Source organism: Mustela nivalis (genome assembly GCF_964662115.1).
Source record: "Mustela nivalis genome assembly, chromosome: 7".
NCBI lineage: Eukaryota > Metazoa > Chordata > Mammalia > Carnivora > Mustelidae > Mustela > Mustela nivalis.
Genome location: NC_139026.1, coordinates 107,310,780 through 107,328,623, shown reverse-complemented (window position 1 = coordinate 107,328,623; position 17,844 = coordinate 107,310,780). Strand labels below are relative to the sequence as shown.

At 54.3% G+C, this 17,844-nt stretch overlaps 1 protein-coding gene across 1 annotated transcript in view; it reads left to right on the top strand.

The window, feature by feature from the left end:
* The window catches only part of TEAD4 (TEA domain transcription factor 4), a 65,155-nt gene that overhangs the window by 42,318 nt on the left and 4,993 nt on the right, over positions 1-17,844 (top strand). Inside the window, exons 5-11 of the mRNA XM_082738125.1 lie at positions 631-759; positions 1,817-1,860; positions 2,397-2,452; positions 4,802-4,941; positions 6,007-6,180; positions 16,513-16,653; positions 17,598-17,750. Coding sequence (XP_082594251.1) covers positions 631-759; positions 1,817-1,860; positions 2,397-2,452; positions 4,802-4,941; positions 6,007-6,180; positions 16,513-16,653; positions 17,598-17,750 — 837 coding nt within the window. The remainder of the gene's footprint in view (positions 1-630; positions 760-1,816; positions 1,861-2,396; positions 2,453-4,801; positions 4,942-6,006; positions 6,181-16,512; positions 16,654-17,597; positions 17,751-17,844) is intronic.

The window sequence follows — 17,844 nt, the reverse complement described above, 5'->3', positions numbered from 1 at the left end:
GTTAGTTCAGAGCTTCTGCAGGGAAAACCTGTTCTTTGGTGTCTTTGGACCCATGGAGGGGAAGTAACGGGTGTTGACACCTGCCACGTAAAAGGCGGGGGTGCCTTGGGTGTCCACAGTGCAAGGGGAGACCCATGGGGCAGGACTGGGACAGGTGGGACCAGAGGAGACCGTCCCGCGCCTGCAGACAGCCCGTGTGGCCGTAGAGGAGGACTCCTGTCTGAGGAGGGCTCTGACATATTTATGTAGTATCATCTTCCGTGAGCCAGGTCCTATGCCGGCTGCCGGGGCGCGGAGGGAAACAAGGACTAAAAGGCTTCTCAGAATGTCCCCGTGAAGACACCGTCTGGCAGGTGGCTTCCCAAGGCCCTTAAACTCTAATAAAATAGACTGGACAAGTATTTCGCCCCGTGGCAGAGGAGGAAACTGATCAGAGGAACCAAGTGACCTGTGCTCGTCACAGACCAGGTTCATAGCACAGCAGGGGCGCGAGCCTGATCCCCGGGGCCTTGTCCGGGGCTCTGGCCACTGGCGTTGGGACAGCTTCCCTGAGCACAAGGCCCTACCCCGCCTCGCCCACACCTGCCGTAGTGACCACTGCTGAGGCCCTCCCTTCCAATGTCTCCCCAGGACCAGGCAGCTAAGGACAAGGCCCTGCAGAGCATGGCTCCCATGTCGCCCGCCCAGGCCATCTCCGCCACAGCCTTCCACAGTAAAATGGCCCTCGCCCGGGGCCCAGGCCACCCAGCAGTCTCAGGGGTAAGTGGGGCTGCCTGGAGCCAGAGGCCGAGCCAGTCCCTTCTTCTCACTCCTTCCCATCCTGAGGAGCTGGAGGCACTGGCCAGGCCCCATTTCTCTTGAGTCCTCCCAGGCCTGAAGAACCAGGAGGAAGGAGGGACCAAGGACTGAGGGGCCATGCTAAGGCATGGCTCTGCTGGCATTGGCACTGGCCTCTCAGGGGCCTTGCCAGTGATGCAGCAGGCCTTCCACAAGGGGCAGGGCTGCCCCCAGTAGCCGGCCAACTGGGTAGCTCTACAGAGTTGGCCTGATTGACGGATGGGAGCTGAAGCCCGAGGTGTCGGTGCGGCACCAGCGCAGCCCTGAGCAGCCTCCACCGCTCAGCCCGTCCCCACGCCCCACAGGCACTCAGCACTGTTCTCCTGCCACTCAGAGAGCTGATGCTCAGGAATAGACCCTTGTTTGGATTTTAAATGTCTTGACTGGGGCCAGCTTGGTGACACTTTCAGAATGGTCTAGAAAGGCTCCTCCTTTCCAGGGCTGTGTCCTCACAGGGTTTTCTTGGCTGCAGGGACTAAATCGGTCTTCAGAATGCACCCACAGCATCACCCTTGGCATGTGGGGATGGGACCGGGACGGCCCCTTGCTCAGTGAGCCTCTCGTCCAGTGGTGTTCAGAGTGTGTTCAGAGACCGCTAGTCCCTCAGGATATTGCCTAGATAACAACACAAAGTTATCATGTATGAGGAAGTTTGGGACACTTAGAACTAAATAGGTTTCTGAAACCTGGGACTGTTCGGGCCTGATGTGCCGCTACGCACTGTGGGCTTCTAAGGGAAGAATATCCTGCTGTGATGGCCAACCTGGGCTTTCTCCCGAGGAGCACCTTCTCAGCAGAGCAGGTCCAGAGACTAGAGCTCCTCAAAACACTTGTGCCGGACAGCAGTGCTAACTCTCTCCTTACCACCCACTGGGTCCAGGCCCCCAGCCCTGCCTTCCAGCTGAGGCCTGCCTGGCCTCCCCGCACTGCGGCCCACGTGCCTGGTCCTCTGCTGACTCTGCGCTTTTTGCCTCCTCAGTTTTGGCAAGGAGCTTTGCCGGGCCAAGCCGGAACATCCCACGAGTGAGTATGGCCTGCTGCCGGTTGCTCTCTGAGCTGAACCCGAGCGCATAAACGTGTGCTGTGGAGCCTGGCACCCAGTCTGGGACAGGACCGCAGGCTGGCCTCAGCCTTTGAGCGGGGGCTCGAGCTTTGAAATCAGGGTCTCCCGCTCGCAGGCAACAGCCCAGTCTGCAGCATGGACATCCTGGGGTGGCATTTGCCAAAACGCCACTCTGTCCAGGGTGAAGCAGGGCCAGAGCTTGGGACCCCGAGGAAAGGAGGTCAGCGAGCTGCCCTCTGGCAGGCCAGGGAGGGAGGGAAGGCGAGAGGGAGGGGTGGATTTTCCCAGTAGACATGCTGCCTCTGTGGGTCATCCATGAGACCATGAGTCCACGAGACGGACTTGGCAGGGGAGGGAGCAGGTGGCCAGGACCCACCAAGGCCACTGATGGCCAGACCACCAGGGCCAGACCCACAGAGCGTGCTGGACACTGCCGGAGGCTCCTGGGCTGCCGCCTGCCCTAAGGCTTACACCTGCTCTCTCCTGTCTCCCACAGTGTGAAACCTTTCTCTCAGCAAACCTACACTGTCCAGCCTTCGCTGCCTCTGCCAGGTGGGTCGGCAGTGCACGGCTCCCTGGCACCTCGCACGCCTGCAGCTCCTGCCCCCCCTGCCCAGGTCCCAGGTCCCCTGACAACTGGACAGCTCCTGATCTGTTTAGATGCGCATGCTCAGAACAGACATCCCAGTGTCCTGGCTCTGCCCCTTGCCTTTCCCCTACCACGCACACCTCTGTGCTACACCAAGCCTCTTGTGCCACTTGGGCTGCCTGACCTGCTCCCCAGCTTGGGCTCAGGGCCTTCAGGGGTGCACGCTGTCCGAAGGGGAGTGCCTGTGCCCCAGGGTTGCTGTTCCACTTGGTTGCCCCCGTATACTGCAGGAGTGCCCCGGAGAGCTTGGGTCTTGGCATGGCCCCCTTCTTGGTGACACTGTAGTCTTCTCCTTCAAAATGGGAGATCCAAGGAGCACATGGCTTTCGAGCCTGGAGCTGCTGGCTAGCAGAGGGAGCCCTCCTGAGCAGAGCTGTGGAGCATGGGTGTCCCTCCTCCCTGTTCAGGGGACACTCCTTTCTCATGAGGGTCCCTCACCTCCTTCCTTCTCTGCAGGACAAGGCAGGATCCTCACCCTTAACCACCTTCTCTGGCCCGGGGAGTGACTCTGCTGACCTTCTAGCCTGGGGCTCGTCCTGTCCTGAGAGCAGGGTGCGCCCCTCTTGGGGTTCTGATCGCTGCTTTCTCCCAGCCCCAAGTAACCCGCCCTCCTGTCTGTCCCCTCCTCTCACTGGCCTCAGTCTCGGTTCAGGCCCTGCTCTTGCCTGCTAACCTGCGTCCCGTTTTATCCCGCCTCCTCTCTTCACTCCGTGATTCACCTCCGTGACCACCCTGTGGTTCCTAGGCTTAACATCTTTTCCTGGCTTCCAGGTGCCTTCTGGATACGATCTAAAGTCTGTAGTAGGACTTGCATGGCTCTTCTTGGTGACTCAGCTTCTCTCCTCTCCCTCCTGCCCTCCGTGCCTCCACCTGCCCTGCCTCTGGGCTGTGGCTCAGGCTCCCCGTCCTGCAAGGCCTCTGCCCTGCCCCTGCCCAGCTTAGGCGCCCTGAGCGCTCTGCGCCCCCATCTAGCCCTTGATGCTTTTTATTGCCAGTATCGGGTTGGGGGGCCCAGTGTCTGTGAGCGACTGCTCTGCGCTTCCACGGGGCCCGTTGTGGCCGGCACATGGCACATCCTCGGTGAGTGGTGCCGCACCGATGAGCGAGCCGTTCAGCTGGGGCATTAGGCATGGCTAACGTGTCCAGCACGGCCCTCTGCCCACCGCTTGTTTCTTCTCCAATTCCTTTCTTGAGTGCCCCTGACTTACCCTTGAGTGCTCCTGACCTACCCACCTCAGCACGCGGGCCCCCCACCTCCCTCTCCCGTCCTGGAGTTCTGCCTCTGCTTTCTCCACCCCATCAGGTGCCCCAGCTGGGGGTTTTGCTCCTTTGTGTGCCTCCCGTGTCCCTGACTCTTCCCTCCACCACACTGCTTTTGTTCGGGCCTTCTTCATTTTTCCCCTGAAAATGTCCCCAGGACCGTGCTTCTGACAGCCTCACCCCTGCGTAGTCCTTCCAGAAATGGGCGTCCGATCATTTCACTGCCCCCGCCTCCAATCCTGTCACTCCCAAACTCTCAGGCTCAGATTCATGCCGCTTAGCCTGGCCCCTGGGCCCATCTCTTCACCTTCGTTTCCTGCCACGGGCACAAACCCACCTGCTCTCCAGTTCCCCCCGAGGACCTAGCTTCCAAACCCGCTGAGCTTCTCACAGCCCTCTCCCTTTGCCTCTGCCCGGCCCTCTGCTCCGAGTGCTTTTCCCTGTCTTCACCTCCTGCCTCCTGCGTGTACTGGCTACTTCCTTCAGGCATCGCCGTCTTTGGAGAAGCCTGCGCTCTTCACGCCCGAGTGCGTACCTTGTCAGTTCTTACCACGTGCCTTACTTCCTTTATTAGCAAACCTGTATGGAGTGCCTGTTCTGAGCCAGGCGCTGTTGTAGGGGCTGGAGAGACAGCAGTGAACAGATCAGGAAGCTTCCTGCCCCCATGGGGCTTCGGCACTGTAGGGGGTTGGGTCTGGTTGTCTCAGACTGGACCTCAAGCTCCCCGGCGCAAACCCGGCAGTGCTGCTCAGGAAGCTCTTGGTCCCCCATCCAGTGTCCATTTCCCCCCGAGTGCAGTTCTTCCCAGGGGCCCAAGGGTACAGCTTGTACAAGTGCCGCCCTCCACCACTCCTGCTAGGAGGCCTATTTAAGAGCAAGAGAGCTCCTGGTCAGCTCAGGGCCTCACTGCTGGGCCCAGGATCCTCGCAGAGGCTGTCGGCAGGGAGGCTGTGTGTGGACCGCTCCCCATGTGCCTCTCCCCCTGCGTGCAGGGTTCGAATCTCCTGCAGGACCCACCCCGTCGCCCTCAGCGCCCCCGGCACCCCCATGGCAGGGCCGCAGTGTGGCCAGCTCCAAGCTCTGGATGTTGGAGTTCTCTGCCTTCCTGGAGCAGCAGCAGGACCCTGATACGGTAGGTGCTGGCCCCGGTCTGGCCGGCTCTCTTACCCACTCCTGTTCCCGGAGGCGCCTGTGTCTTCAGCTCTTTCCTCACCTGCTTCTGGCTTCCTGCCCTGGCCTTCTGCCCCACTCCACTTCTGGGTTGCCCTTAGTTCCCCTAGTCCTGCCCAGTCTTCCCTTCCACTGGCCCTCCCTTCCCCTTTCCTTTCCTTCATCCGCCTGTCCCTCTTCTTTGCTCACTCCGGCCCCTCTCTTCCCCTCCTCCCCTGGCATGGTTGGTGATCCCGCCCCAAAGACCTCCCCAGTGTCCTCTGTCCATCCCAGTTCTCTTGGCTCTCCCTCTGCTGCTCCTTTTCCTTCTCTTCTCTCCATGCCCTCTGCCCTGCCTCTCAGCCCCCCTGCTCCATCCTTGCCCCTGTGGCTCTGAGGGGCCTCCTATGTCCGGCCCACATCCTTGGGCGCCACCCCCACCCTGTCCCCTTTCTGTCCCATGTCCTGGGTGACCAGTGTCATCTGGAAAGGTCAGAGGAGGAGGAGCTGAAGGAGGCGGGGCACCCAGGGGACTTCACAGACCATTTCACTCTGATGTTTTCAAACTTGTGTTTTCAGCAGAGGAACCATTAATCAAACGCTTATTCAGAAGCCCCGTGTGTACAACAAAAGAAGTAGACTTTCTTTGGGTGTAGTCCAGTGCCTGTGAGGGGCACAGGGGCAGTCCAGCCCCCGTCTGCCGGGTGGAGCACAGTTTGAAAACACCTGATCTCGGCCGGTGGTCTGACATGGCAGATAAGAGAGGTCCAGAGGTAGGAAGTGATTGGCTGAGGGCATCCAGTGGCCAGCCAGGACTGAGACGGAGCCCTGTTTATTAGCAGCGACTAGGCCCACTAGGTGCAGGCACAGCTCCGGAGGCTTTATACCCATTAACTTGGCTTTACATCGGGTCCTTTTACTGTCCCCACTTTACCAGTTGGGAAACTGAGGCCCGGAGAGCGGTCACGTGGCCGTGATCCCAGCTCTGGTCTGCTCTGGCTGCCTGCTACCCCATACCTGTCCCTCAATCCAGCTGTTCTCTCCGCAGTACAACAAGCACTTGTTCGTGCACATCGGCCAGTCCAGCCCAAGCTACAGTGACCCCTACCTCGAAGCCGTCGACATCCGCCAGATCTATGACAAATTCCCGGAGAAAAAGGGGGGACTCAAGGAGCTCTTTGAACGGGGGCCTTCCAATGCCTTTTTTCTTGTGAAATTCTGGGTAAGCCCTTCAATAAGCTCTTCCTTCCAGTCCCAGCACGTTGATAATAAGGAGGAGGAAAGAGAAGTGGGTATTGGGTGCCCTTTCCACAAGTGCAAGGGGCGGTTCGAGCACACAGCAGCCACGGGGTGGTGGGAGGCTGAACCCAGGAGCCACAGGGGTTGCCGGAGAGCCAAGCTAGCAGGAGAAGGCCCTGTCCTGAGAGGTGATGACAGCCTCAAGGGGACTACTAGAACAAGACCTCAGGGAACACTGAAGGAGGAGTCGGCAAAGAGGCTACAAGGACTCTTGGAAGGCCAAGTCCTGAGTTCGCTTTAGGGCCACAGCAGGGCCACTGTTGCGTTGGGCAGCGTCTGCAGAAGTAGGCTGTAGATTTGGGATAGCTACCCCAAGAGAGACACCCACCCAGCTTCCCAAACATAGGCTTAGCCTCTGTAGCTTTCCCTACAGGGAGGAGAGCTCCCTGCTTTTGAGTCATCTCCTCTGAGTCCACTAAGCTGTAGTGCCTGCTCTGAGAGCTTACCTCCCAGGGGCCCAGTGCACACAGAAAAGGGATTCAGGGTGCAGACAAGGGTGTCTGACAAGTGCACACTTAGCCCGTGGTGGGGAAGTGCAGCAGATCCTTCTGGAGCCTGGTTTTGCTTTTCTCCTGTGTGGAATCTGTGGTTTTCCAGATCTCGTATTTCTCTCTTTTTGGTGTCCCTGCTTATTTTTCTGGAAAGCATTCTCTGGTACTTCCCTAAGGAAAAATGTGGTATAGATAAATGTTCAAGTCTTTGCCTGTTGTTCTGTACTTGGTTGATAGTTTGATTGGGTATAGGATCTAAGTCATGAATCATTTTTCTAGAAATGACTTTCAAGAATCATTTTTCTTTTTTTTTTTTTTTTTTAGAAGAATCATTTTTCAATACACCGCTCCATTGTCTTCAAACACAAGTAGTGTGGTCACTTTCTGATTCTCTGTCCTTTGTTATGTCACTTGGGTTTTGTTTTAGTTTTTGTTTTTTATCTCTGAAAATTTTGCATTTCCTTTCTATGCCTTAACACTCTTAAGTTTCACATAGAGGAGCTTTGGGATATGTATGTTTTTACTTTCTGATTTTTTAAGCCAGGCCCTTTGAATTGTGAGATTTTGTTACTCAAATTTGGGGAAATTTACTTATATGATTTCTTTCCCTTTGTTGGCTCTGTGTTCTTATCCAAGAACCCATATTAGTCTTATTTTGGATATCCTGGACTTACTCTCTATGATTTTTACAACTCATTTGATTTGTACATTTGATTTGATACTCTCTATGATTTTTACAACTCATTATGATTTTCCAACTCATTTTCTTGGAGATTTCCTTAACTACATCTTCTAATTCTTCTGAGTTGGTTGAGTGTATCTGAGTGCATATTACATAGAGCCCAGTATAGCAGTGGCATAAGTAAGTAGTTTATTTTTCAAGGATTTCAACTCCTTGAAATCACTAGAGATCCTCTATGGAGCTTTCTTGGAAGTCACACACAACACTTAATTATTCTGTGTGGTTGTACTCTTAGTTGAGTAAACTGTCATTCTGAATAAAATTAGGGTTCTATGATGATAGAAGAAAATGGATGAGTCTTTGAGTTGCTATTGTGTTCATAGTTCAGTTGATGGCATTTTTCTTAGTGGTTCAGAAGGTCATGGTGCATTGTATAATTAGTGATGGATTAGATTAATGGAATATGGTGGCATTCTCTGCCCCACTTTCTACTGAATGTCTAACTTTGACCATGATATGTTTAATTTATTTTTTTTAAGATTTTATTTATTTATTTACACAGAGAGAGACAGTGAGAGAAGGAACAGAAGCAGGGGGAGTGGGAGAGGGAGAAGCAGGCTTCCCGAAGAGCAGGGAGCCAAATGTGGGCTCGATCCCAGGATCCTGGGATCCGAGCCGAAGTCAGAGGCTTTAACCCACTGAGCCACCCAGGTGCCTCCCAATATTTTTAATTTTTAAGAGTTCCTTCTTGTTCTTTGATGGCATCCTGATCTTATTTCATGACTACAACTTTTCTTTTATCTTCCTGGGATACAAAGTAAGACCCATGTGTTTATGTTTCTTCTGTTCCCTTCTTTGTATTTATTTCCTTTTCATCCTTTTTTCTATGTGTTTTGATGTCTGACAATGTCTGTAATTCTTGGTTCATATATAATTCACCTATCGTATAATTCATCGACTTAAAGTGTGTAATTCAATGTTATTTATGGCTTCCCTAATACTTCGTTGTATGGGTATACCAAGTTTTGTTTATCCATTCATCAGTTGGTGGACCTTGGGGTTGTTTCCACCTTGTCTGAATAATGCTACTGTGGACTTCAAACCCAAGTTTTTCTGTGGCTATAGGTTTTCATGTCTTTTGGGGAGACACTTGGGTCTTGAATTGCTCTGTCATATGGCAGCAACTCTTTGCCTTTTTTGAGGAGCTCCCAGACTGTTCTCCGAAGTGGCTGCGCCATAGTACATTCTCACCAGTGGTTTTATGAGGGTCCCTGTTTATCCACATCCCTGCTGACCCTAGATTATTTTCTGTGATTATACCCCTCCCAGTGGGTGTGAAGTGGAATTCCTTGTGGTTTTGATTTGCATTTCCTGTGCTTATTGGTCACCTGTCTGTCCTCTTTGGAGGAATGTCTGTTGAGCTCCTTTGCTGATTTTTAAGTTGGGTTGTCTTTTATTATGGAGTTTGAGCTTATATATTATAGACAGAAGTCCCTTATTAGGTGTGTTTTGGAGATACTGTCTCCTAGGCTGTCAGCTCTTTTCACACTCTTGGTAGTGTCCTTTGAAGCAGAGAAGGTTTTCATTTTGGGGAAGTCTGATGGAGTCTTTCCTTTGTTGTTTGCACCATGTCCATATTTAGTGATTGGGAGCTCTGTGTACAGGGTAGGACTTGTCACCTGGTGGGTCACCTGGTGGGCTGCACTTTAAGGTGCTTGGGGTTGAGGAGTCATCTGGTTTTTTTTGAGGGAACCAATAAATGTCAGTATGTTTATTAGACCTTTTTTTTTTTTTTCCCCTTGAGGTTGTTCAGTTTCTCCAGAGAATTCTCCTTGAAAGATGCCCCCAGAAGGGGATATACTTGGTCCCTGCAGCCAAGGTGTGGGACAGTGGGGAGGACTGGGGATCCAAGCATTTCTTATGCAGCTTTCACTCAATTCTCTCTCCCCCCTCTGACCTGCTCCCTGAAACCTGACGCCCTCCTGTAAATTTTCTAATGATTATTTCTTGGTCTTCTGTCAAAGGGTGGGAGAGGTGGGCCTGGAGGCCTCACCACTCTTGGCACAGCCTTTCAGTCAGTGTCTTGTGCGAAGAAGCCCGTGCCTTCCCTGCCTGTACTGTCCTGGCTTCTCCAGGCCCGAGCCCCTCAGGGCTTCTCTCAACCACGGCTGCTCACTTTTTACTCTAAGACCTCTGAAGGTGCTTTGAGGCTGTGATTCCACTTGCTTCCTTTACCCGTAGAGTTCCTTCTAGCTCTGGTCAGCCTTTAGCCTTCTTAAATTTGTGGAACTCTCTTGCCGGTGTGGTTTCGCCTCTGTTTGCTTCATGTTTATGGCACAACACAAAAAAAAAGTTCCTTGCTATTGTTTCTAGTTGGTTCCCTGGAAGGGAAAAAAGTGAACTTGTATCGTCTGTCTTCCATTTTAACCAGATGTCCTGGAAAGCAGCTTTAACTAGAGTGTCACCTCTCATGGATTGGTAGTCCTTGTTTGGCATGCTGGTTTGAGAAGATCTAGAGGCAGAAGGTTCCAGATTGACTAATGATGACCACCATGGGTGTAGCAATGGGGGTAGATAGTGGCACTTGGCGACATCTTTACCATCCCTTCTCTTCAGGTAATGAGGAATCACAGAAGGTTTCCCAGCAGGGAAGGACACGGCCAGAGTTGTCCTGAGCTGGATCAGTCAACCGTCCAGACTGGAAGTGAGGAGGAGGCTGCTCTAGTTTAGGTCAGGTAGGACCTCACCCAGACAGGCTGGCCTTAAGAGTGTGATGTATGGGGCAGGATGTCTTTCTTCCTTTTTCCAGGAGGAGCTTAACTCCACTTCATTTCCCCATTTCCTCTCTCTCTACTGTCCCTTTTGGCCCCGGCCCTGAAGTTGGAAGTAAGAGGCTTTGCTATGGGCCGCCGTCAGCAGCGTCTCTGTGTAGCAGGCGCAGTAGCTCCCATTCCCTCCTGTGCGTTGAGGGGGCTCCTGGCGCTTTTTTTGGGGCGGGGGGAAGCCCGCACACTCTCTTGAGTGATCCTTCCCCCAGGCCCCACCAGTCCCTGCTTAGCCTTGGCTTGGAAGAAGGACCTTGGGGGAGGTGATTAGTGACTCCTTCTCAGCAGTGGCTCAGCTACCCTGAGGTTGTCATTTCAGAAGGAAGGCCTGGTTGGCAGGAGGCATTTGTGGAAACAGTACCTGGGGGGCAGGGGGATGGGGAATTTGGGGCCTTTTTCACTAGCTCCTGCCTTCTTTTAGTTAGTAGTAATATTCTGTATTCTTCTAGCCACCATCCAAATGAGGACCATCCTAGGCCTCCCCTTTCACAAAAGAGGGGGACACTAAGGAATGGAGTAAGCAAGGGCCTGGCTTTGAGACGTCCAGCCAGGGTAAGCCTCTTTCCTGTGGTCGTTCTTGTGACATACACATGACGTAGGTCAGGGCATTCAGTGGAAGGTTACACCAGGCCCTGTCCATCACTTTACATGTATCATCATGTTTCATGCTTGCCGCAACACTGAAGGCAGGTTCAGTTGACGGCCTCATTCTCTACAGGGGAAACTGAGGCACAGAGCGGTAAAATGACTTGCCAGGGTCAGCCAGTTCATAGCGGCTTAACAGATTCACACTCAGTGTGTGTCTAGGGTGTGTGCTTGGAACCAGGACATGGAACTGCCCAACCTTACAGAGTGGCTGTGGGATGACCCTACGTGGGGTCCTGCTTCTGCTGGAGAAGGCTGTGGATTGCCTATAAGAGGCTCCACAAGGCCCTGAGGAGCAGCAGATAGTGGCAGTGCAGAGACAGCAGACTGAACTGTGCATCCTGGGTAGAGTTGGGCAGTTGGGCTTCTTGGGTTCTCTGGAGCCCAGACTTCCCTTCCAGAAAATGAGGACTGGGGCGTCTGGGTGGCTCAGTGGGTTAAAGCCGCTGCCTTCGGCTCGGGTCATGGTCCCAGGGTCCTAGGATCAAGCCCCGCATCAGGCTCTCTGCTCAGCAGGGAGCCTGCTTCCTCCTCTCTCTGCCTGCTGCTCTGCCTACTTGTGATCTCTGTTCGCCAAATAAATAAATAAGATCTTAACAAAAAAAAAAAAAGAAAGAAAGAAAATGAGGACTGTCCTGCCTGCAGGTGAGAGTGGGCAAGTAGGGAAAAGGAATTAGAATGTTCTCTCCAGCCTTGCTTGTGGCCCACATCCTTCCTTCCTTCTGATGCTTTCATTTATCATTTGGTGATAGGGATGGATGGGAGAAGGAAGGGAGGGGACAGTTGGTGCTGAGGAAATTGGTCAGGCCAGTTTTCTGTGTGGTCCCTGCACTCTGCCCATGGGCTGTACCCGTGGCCCCTGCTGTGTGGGCCCAATATGGCCCTTGTCTTCCAGGTGCTCATATTCCAAGTGGGAGGATCTGGAGCAAATCTCATGTTCTTGGGCAATAACTAGTGTACAGATATAGGGGAGTGTGGTGGGCTATAAGTGGGGCCCTCCTGGTGTGTCCTGGGGGAGCAGAGGGGCAGCAGTGGGCTCCAGCTGGGATGTAGAGGCTCTTGTCTCTGCTCTGCAGCTCAAGAGCCGTGGCCTGAGTGTATCACCACTTCTCTGGGCCCGTTTCTCCATCTGAACCATCAGCAGTTTTGTTCTTAATGGTCTGCAGGAGGCTGTGTGTCTGAGGGCCCCAAGGTGCCCTGCCCTTTGCTTGAGCCTCTAGAGCCAGTCCCTCTCTGAAGAGCAGACACTTGGTCAGGGAAAGGACAGGTGAAATCAGAGATGGGGGCCTGCCAGCAGCCAGGGCTCCAGGGCAGTCATCTGGTCCCTCCTGTATGGGGTGGGCAGAGGCACCAGGGTTGTACAAATTCTGTGATGGGGGAAAAGGAAATGCTCCTGTTTGCTAAGCATGAGCCTTTTGGTCAGCTCTGGGGTCCTCACAACCATCTGGAACCCTCCGCTCCTGCCCCTGGCCTGGCCACTCCCTCCCCTGGGAGGCGGGGCGGCACCCCTTAGAAAGGAAACAAAGCCGCCTCCCTTCTAGATGCTGGGGAGTTGACCAGCGCCTTCTTGGAGTGGGAGGAGGACTTTGATGTCCCTAACCCAGCCTCCTAGCTCATCCCCAATGGAAGTTACTCTTCCTTTGATGGGGCCGTGGTGGTATTTCCTAGGCTGCTGCCTGGGGGACAAATCATTTCCAGCTGGAGCTGGCGTGGGGTACAGGAGGGTTGAGTTGTGAGACTATGCTCTGTTGGGTAGGACATGCAGGGTCTGGCGCAGGGACTGAGAAGCTGAAGTCTCTTCTTCCTTCCCCACAACATGTGGGACCAGCTGGGGCCACCTCTGTCCTCAGGGCAGTGGAGAGGGGGCTCGGGGACACCGAGGGCTGTTAACACCAGTCTGCAAGTTGAAAAATGCCGGGCAGAGGTGAACTGAGGCCTCGGAGGGAGGAGAGTACATCAGACCAGCCCCCATCCCAGCCTGCTGCTCCCTTTGGGCCCTGACATTTCTCCCAGGCACATGCCAGCACATGACAATGAATCTGAGCCCCTCCGGCCCCCTCTCCTGGGCTGCGGCTGTCTCGGCTCATCTGTCTGTCACCTGATCCCCCACACCTGTTCCAGGCCCCGCCTGGGCTGCCCACCCACACCACAGCTATGAATAGGGCGAAGGGAGGAGAGTGTGGGGGCACTCGGAGGGCAGGAGGGCGAGTGCCTCTTCTGCTGAGAAAGAGAAAACCAGCACGGTAGAGTGAGGGGGTGCCAGGGTGGACAAGAAGTGTGCGATGTGTACGATGTGTGGGGCAGTCCTCCGGGAGGATAAGGCAGTGAGGCCAAGAGGAGGTGGGGGGCAGGGTTTGTCTGTGTCACCGCCCACATCTGCTTGGCTCTGGGCTGCGCGGCCACAGGCCCGCCCCAGGATGCACAGCAGGAGCTTGTTTTCTTTCCCACTACCTCCTTCTCTCTCTTCCTCTCTCTGTACCACTCACAGCATCGCACTCGTGCTCCTTGCTGTCCCACCAGTTATGAATTCCTTGACAGCAGAGACAACGTTCAGCCTCTTTGGACCCCACTCCCCTTGACTGTGCTGGGCTGGGGCGGGAGACACGGGTGACTGAGGGATGGAAGAGCCAGGTGAGTGGGAGGCTAGGACCAAGACCTGTGCGTGCTGGGGCAAAGGTTATGGTGGGGCAGGGATGCGGGGCTCACCGCTCATCTCACTTAGCGCCACCCAGCGGTGAGAGGCTGAACAGCCACAGGCGGCAGCCGTGGCGGGGGCGGGGTACGGGGTTGGGAGGAGGGCCTCACCCCAGGCCTGGCCGGGGCCCCTGGGAGAGCCTGAGTCCTTGCTGGCAGGGTGCTTACCATCTGGAAGGGGCCGAAGGCATCTGAACAGATTCTGGCAGCACAAGGTAGTGAAGGGCATGGCATGTCCAGAGCAGTGCGGGGGCGCTAGGCAACTGTGACCTTTGTGCGCTGGGAAGAACCTGGGAGGGATTGGGCCGGTCCTGCCCAGCCCTGGTGCACAGCATTCTTTTTGGTGGCATACAAACAAATATTTCTCCTTTAATAGTTACGCAGTAATTATCACAGAAAAAAATAGAGTTCCTGACTGATTCCTGGACTTAGCATGGACATAAGGAATGAGTGGATTTAAGAGAAAACAGTGGGGACAGAACAGGGCCCTGGTAGGTGCTACACAAGCATGTCGTTCATCAAGAGGACCCCGGCGGTGGCTGTGGTTCGAGCGCCATCATTCTGTGCCCTGGCCTTGCCCCTTGGCTGGCACCCACCCTCCCGTGTTCGGGTGCCTGCCCTTCATAGGCAGCCGACCTTCCTGCCAGCTCTTGTTCACGCTCCTGCCCTGTGCTTCTGGCTGCAGCATACTTTGAGCAAACTGTTCCTTTTTAAAGAAGTCTGACAAACTTGGTTTCCTAGGAGGAGCATGTGACTTAGTGGGGAAAATAGGAGACGGAGAGCTGGATTTTGGTCCCAGTTCACCACGTACTTCACTGGAAGGCCTTTTCCTGGTCCCAGCCGCCCTCAATTCCCAGCCCAGGGAGGACCGCCCCCGCCCCACCCCCAGCCAGGACTCAGGGCACCCCTTGCTTGCCCAGCTCCATCCCCACCCCAGGGCCGAGACGCTGCTATTTATTTCGGAGGCTGAGCCTTGAATGTAGCTGGAATTCCTTGTTCTCCTTTCTTCCTAGTGGCCTCATTAAAACCATTGCAGAGTACACTAAACCTGTGCCGTTCTATTCAGCATGAAAACAGCCCATTTTCTTTTTCTCATCATGAAAGTTAACATATCCTCATTGTGTTCCATAACCTGCCTTTTATTTTCTTCACTCGGCAATCGTCTTCATTTCACCACAGTAAACACAGGCCCTCCTCAGTAAACTCAACAGGAAACTCAGGCCCTTGTGGCGACCTAATATTTTCATTGTGCTGTAAGACATTGAACCAGTCCCCAGCAGTCCAGACAATGTTCTTCCTCTCAGAAAACTTCTTTCCCCAAAGGAGAGAAACATAATGACTGAGCATCCCCTAATGGCTGGTAATAGAACTGCCTGGTGCCCGGCTCTGAATGGTGCCAGAACCTTCCGTGGTTCTGGGGAGCACCTGAGTTTTGCTCAGAGGAGGCCTTGGTGTCAGATTCTTCAGCCTCGTCCGGAGCTTCTGCGTCGTGGGGCTGCCGCGCTCTAGGTCCAGCCTGGCGGTGCTCAGGCTGCTTGTGTGGGTGGGAGGAGAGAATGCACCCTCAGAAGAAGCCTTTTTAGATCTGTGCGTTTGTTCTGAGTTTTGAATTGCTCTGCTAGCAGGCCCTGGCTCAGATGGGATGATTCACTGGGGGGCCCTAACTTGGGGGATGGGGACCCCTAACTGGCTTAGGGCTTCAGAAGCACAGTGTCTGCCTGAGAGCTGCCAAGGCGTGGACTTGTCTCATCTGAGCTCTCCCTCTGTCCCTGTAACTCTACTGGACGCAGTAAGCGTGGGAGTGGGAGCTTGAAGACCTGCGTCTCGTCGCTTGTCAGCTCTGTGGGGCTGGGCCAGGCCTGTGGTCAGGGAGCCTCACTGGTCATGCTGAAGCCAAGATCCTGCTTCTATCCCACTTGCAGGGGATGTGTGTGAAACTGGGAGTCTTACCCCATGTTGGCTAAGAGAAAAATTTCAAATCAACCCAACACCCAGCAGGAGGCACTTGAGGCTCTGCTGTCAGCAGAGGAAGAAAAGGTGTGTGTTGGGGAACAGCAGGAAGCTGATCTAGGGGACCAGGGGCTCCCAGGCCAGGCTGGGGAGCAAGCATCAGGTTCTCTGATGGCAAAGGGTCAGTGAAAGGGTTTTAACCATGGAGGGGTGCAGTTAGACTCGTCTTTTGAAGAGAATTCTCAGAGAACGTAGAGAATGAACCAAAGGGAGGAAGACCAGCAGTGGAGGGGCTTCGTCTGGAGGCTGCAGCAGAGATGTGAAAAGTCAGGGGTGACTGGACTCAGTACTGCCATAGACATGGGTGAGAGGCCGACCCCCAGAGCCGTTTCCAAAAGAGCACTGGCAGGGTCCAGTGACCAGCTGGACTGGAGGATGAGACGGAGAGGAGTCCTGGCACCCCCTCCTACTCTCCCCTCCGCCAGTCTCCCATTCTGGCTTTCTGTTCCCACGCTTACTGCACTATCAAAATTGACTCTGGAAAGGATCTGACAAATTCATACTAAAATAGAAATGACTGATATAGATTCAGTTGTTTGCAGTTTAACAAGAGCAAAGCCTTAGACTATAAAACCATAAAACCTGAAGTCCTAAAGACAATGTTGGGGGCCCCACTGCTGGATGTTTTGGTGCCTAAATGGGTAGCGGAGGCCTATGACTAACACAGATGACAGTGTTCTCTTTTTCCATTGTTTAGGTAACACACCCTGACTTTACACCAGGCCTGGCTGTGGAGAAGGGTGGAAGCTGTCCAAGATCCTACTCTCCCAGTTCTTTTCAGGCCTTCCTGATGTCTTGCTGGCCCTCGAACCTGGACAGTAGCCCCAGAGTTCTCCCTAGGTCCAATCCCAGCAGGGCCTCTGTTGACTCACCAGTCCACTGTGAGTCTTCCCTGTGTCTTCCTCCAGGCAGACCTCAACACCAACATTGAGGATGAAGGCAGCTCCTTCTACGGGGTCTCCAGCCAGTACGAGAGTCCGGAGAACATGATAATCACTTGTTCCACCAAGGTCTGCTCTTTTGGCAAGCAGGTGGTAGAGAAAGTGGAGGTAGGAGCCCCCCAACCCCGCCCCGCGTGTTTGTTAAGGCAGGCCCATCCCTGCCTCAGGCTGCCCTTCATCCTGTCCCCACCGCTTTGCCCACGTCTGTCTGAGTCCGTGAGCTATTCCTCTCACATGCCCGCCAGTTATCAGTAACCCAGCTCATGTCCAACCCAACCCGATGCCAGGCTGGCACCAGGGCAGAGAGCACGCCCAGCCTCGGGCTTCTCAGCCCCTGCCACCCCTGTGGTCACCTGGGGACCGTGGAAACACACCAGTGCCTAAAACCCTCTCTGCACCAATAGTGGTTTATAAAATGCTTTTTGAGTTTTTTTTTTTTAAAGAGATTTTATCCATTCATTTGACAGAGAGATCACAAGCAGGCAGAGAGGCAGACAGAGAGAGAGGGGGAAGCAGGCTCCCCGCCAAGCAGAGAGCCCGATGAGGGCCTTGATCCCGGGACTCTGGGATCATGACCTGAGGTGAAGACAGACTCCCAACCCAGTGAGCCACCCAGGTGCCTGCCCCTTGAGTTATTTTTAATTAAATGTTTATTTTGAGAGAATTACATACAGCTCCACATGCTGTGCCATTGTCACCCCGTGTACCTTCACCCGGCAGCGTCCTATGTAGCTAGAGTATTATATTGGCAGCCGGGAGATCAACATCGGGATAGCCCTGCAGTGTGGCTCAGACGTACCCTGCTCCCGCGCCCTTGTCGTGCCTATTAGTGTGTGTTCATATGCTGGCAGGACTGAGTCACTGCTCTGTCCCATCTTGCCTAGTGCCACTGCGCTTTTGTCCTTGAGCTCCCTCCTCCTCGGCCTGGTCTGCCCGTCACTGACGGAGGAGGTGGACAGTGAGTGGGTCACGGAGCTTCCCCAGAGAGCTGGGCCGGGGCAGGAAGTGGTCAAGAGAGATTCTAAGCCCCCGCTGCCCCCTGGGTCCTGCAGACAGAGTACGCCCGCTATGAGAACGGCCACTACTCCTACCGCATTCATCGGTCCCCACTCTGCGAGTACATGATCAACTTCATCCACAAGCTGAAGCACCTGCCCGAGAAGTACATGATGAACAGCGTGCTGGAGAACTTCACCATCCTGCAGGTGCGTGATGGGGGGCAGGTGCGCTGCAGGTGTGCGGCAGGAAGGGATCAGTGGGTCGAGATAACGTCGTGCCCCTGTTTGGGGCTTTAACTCT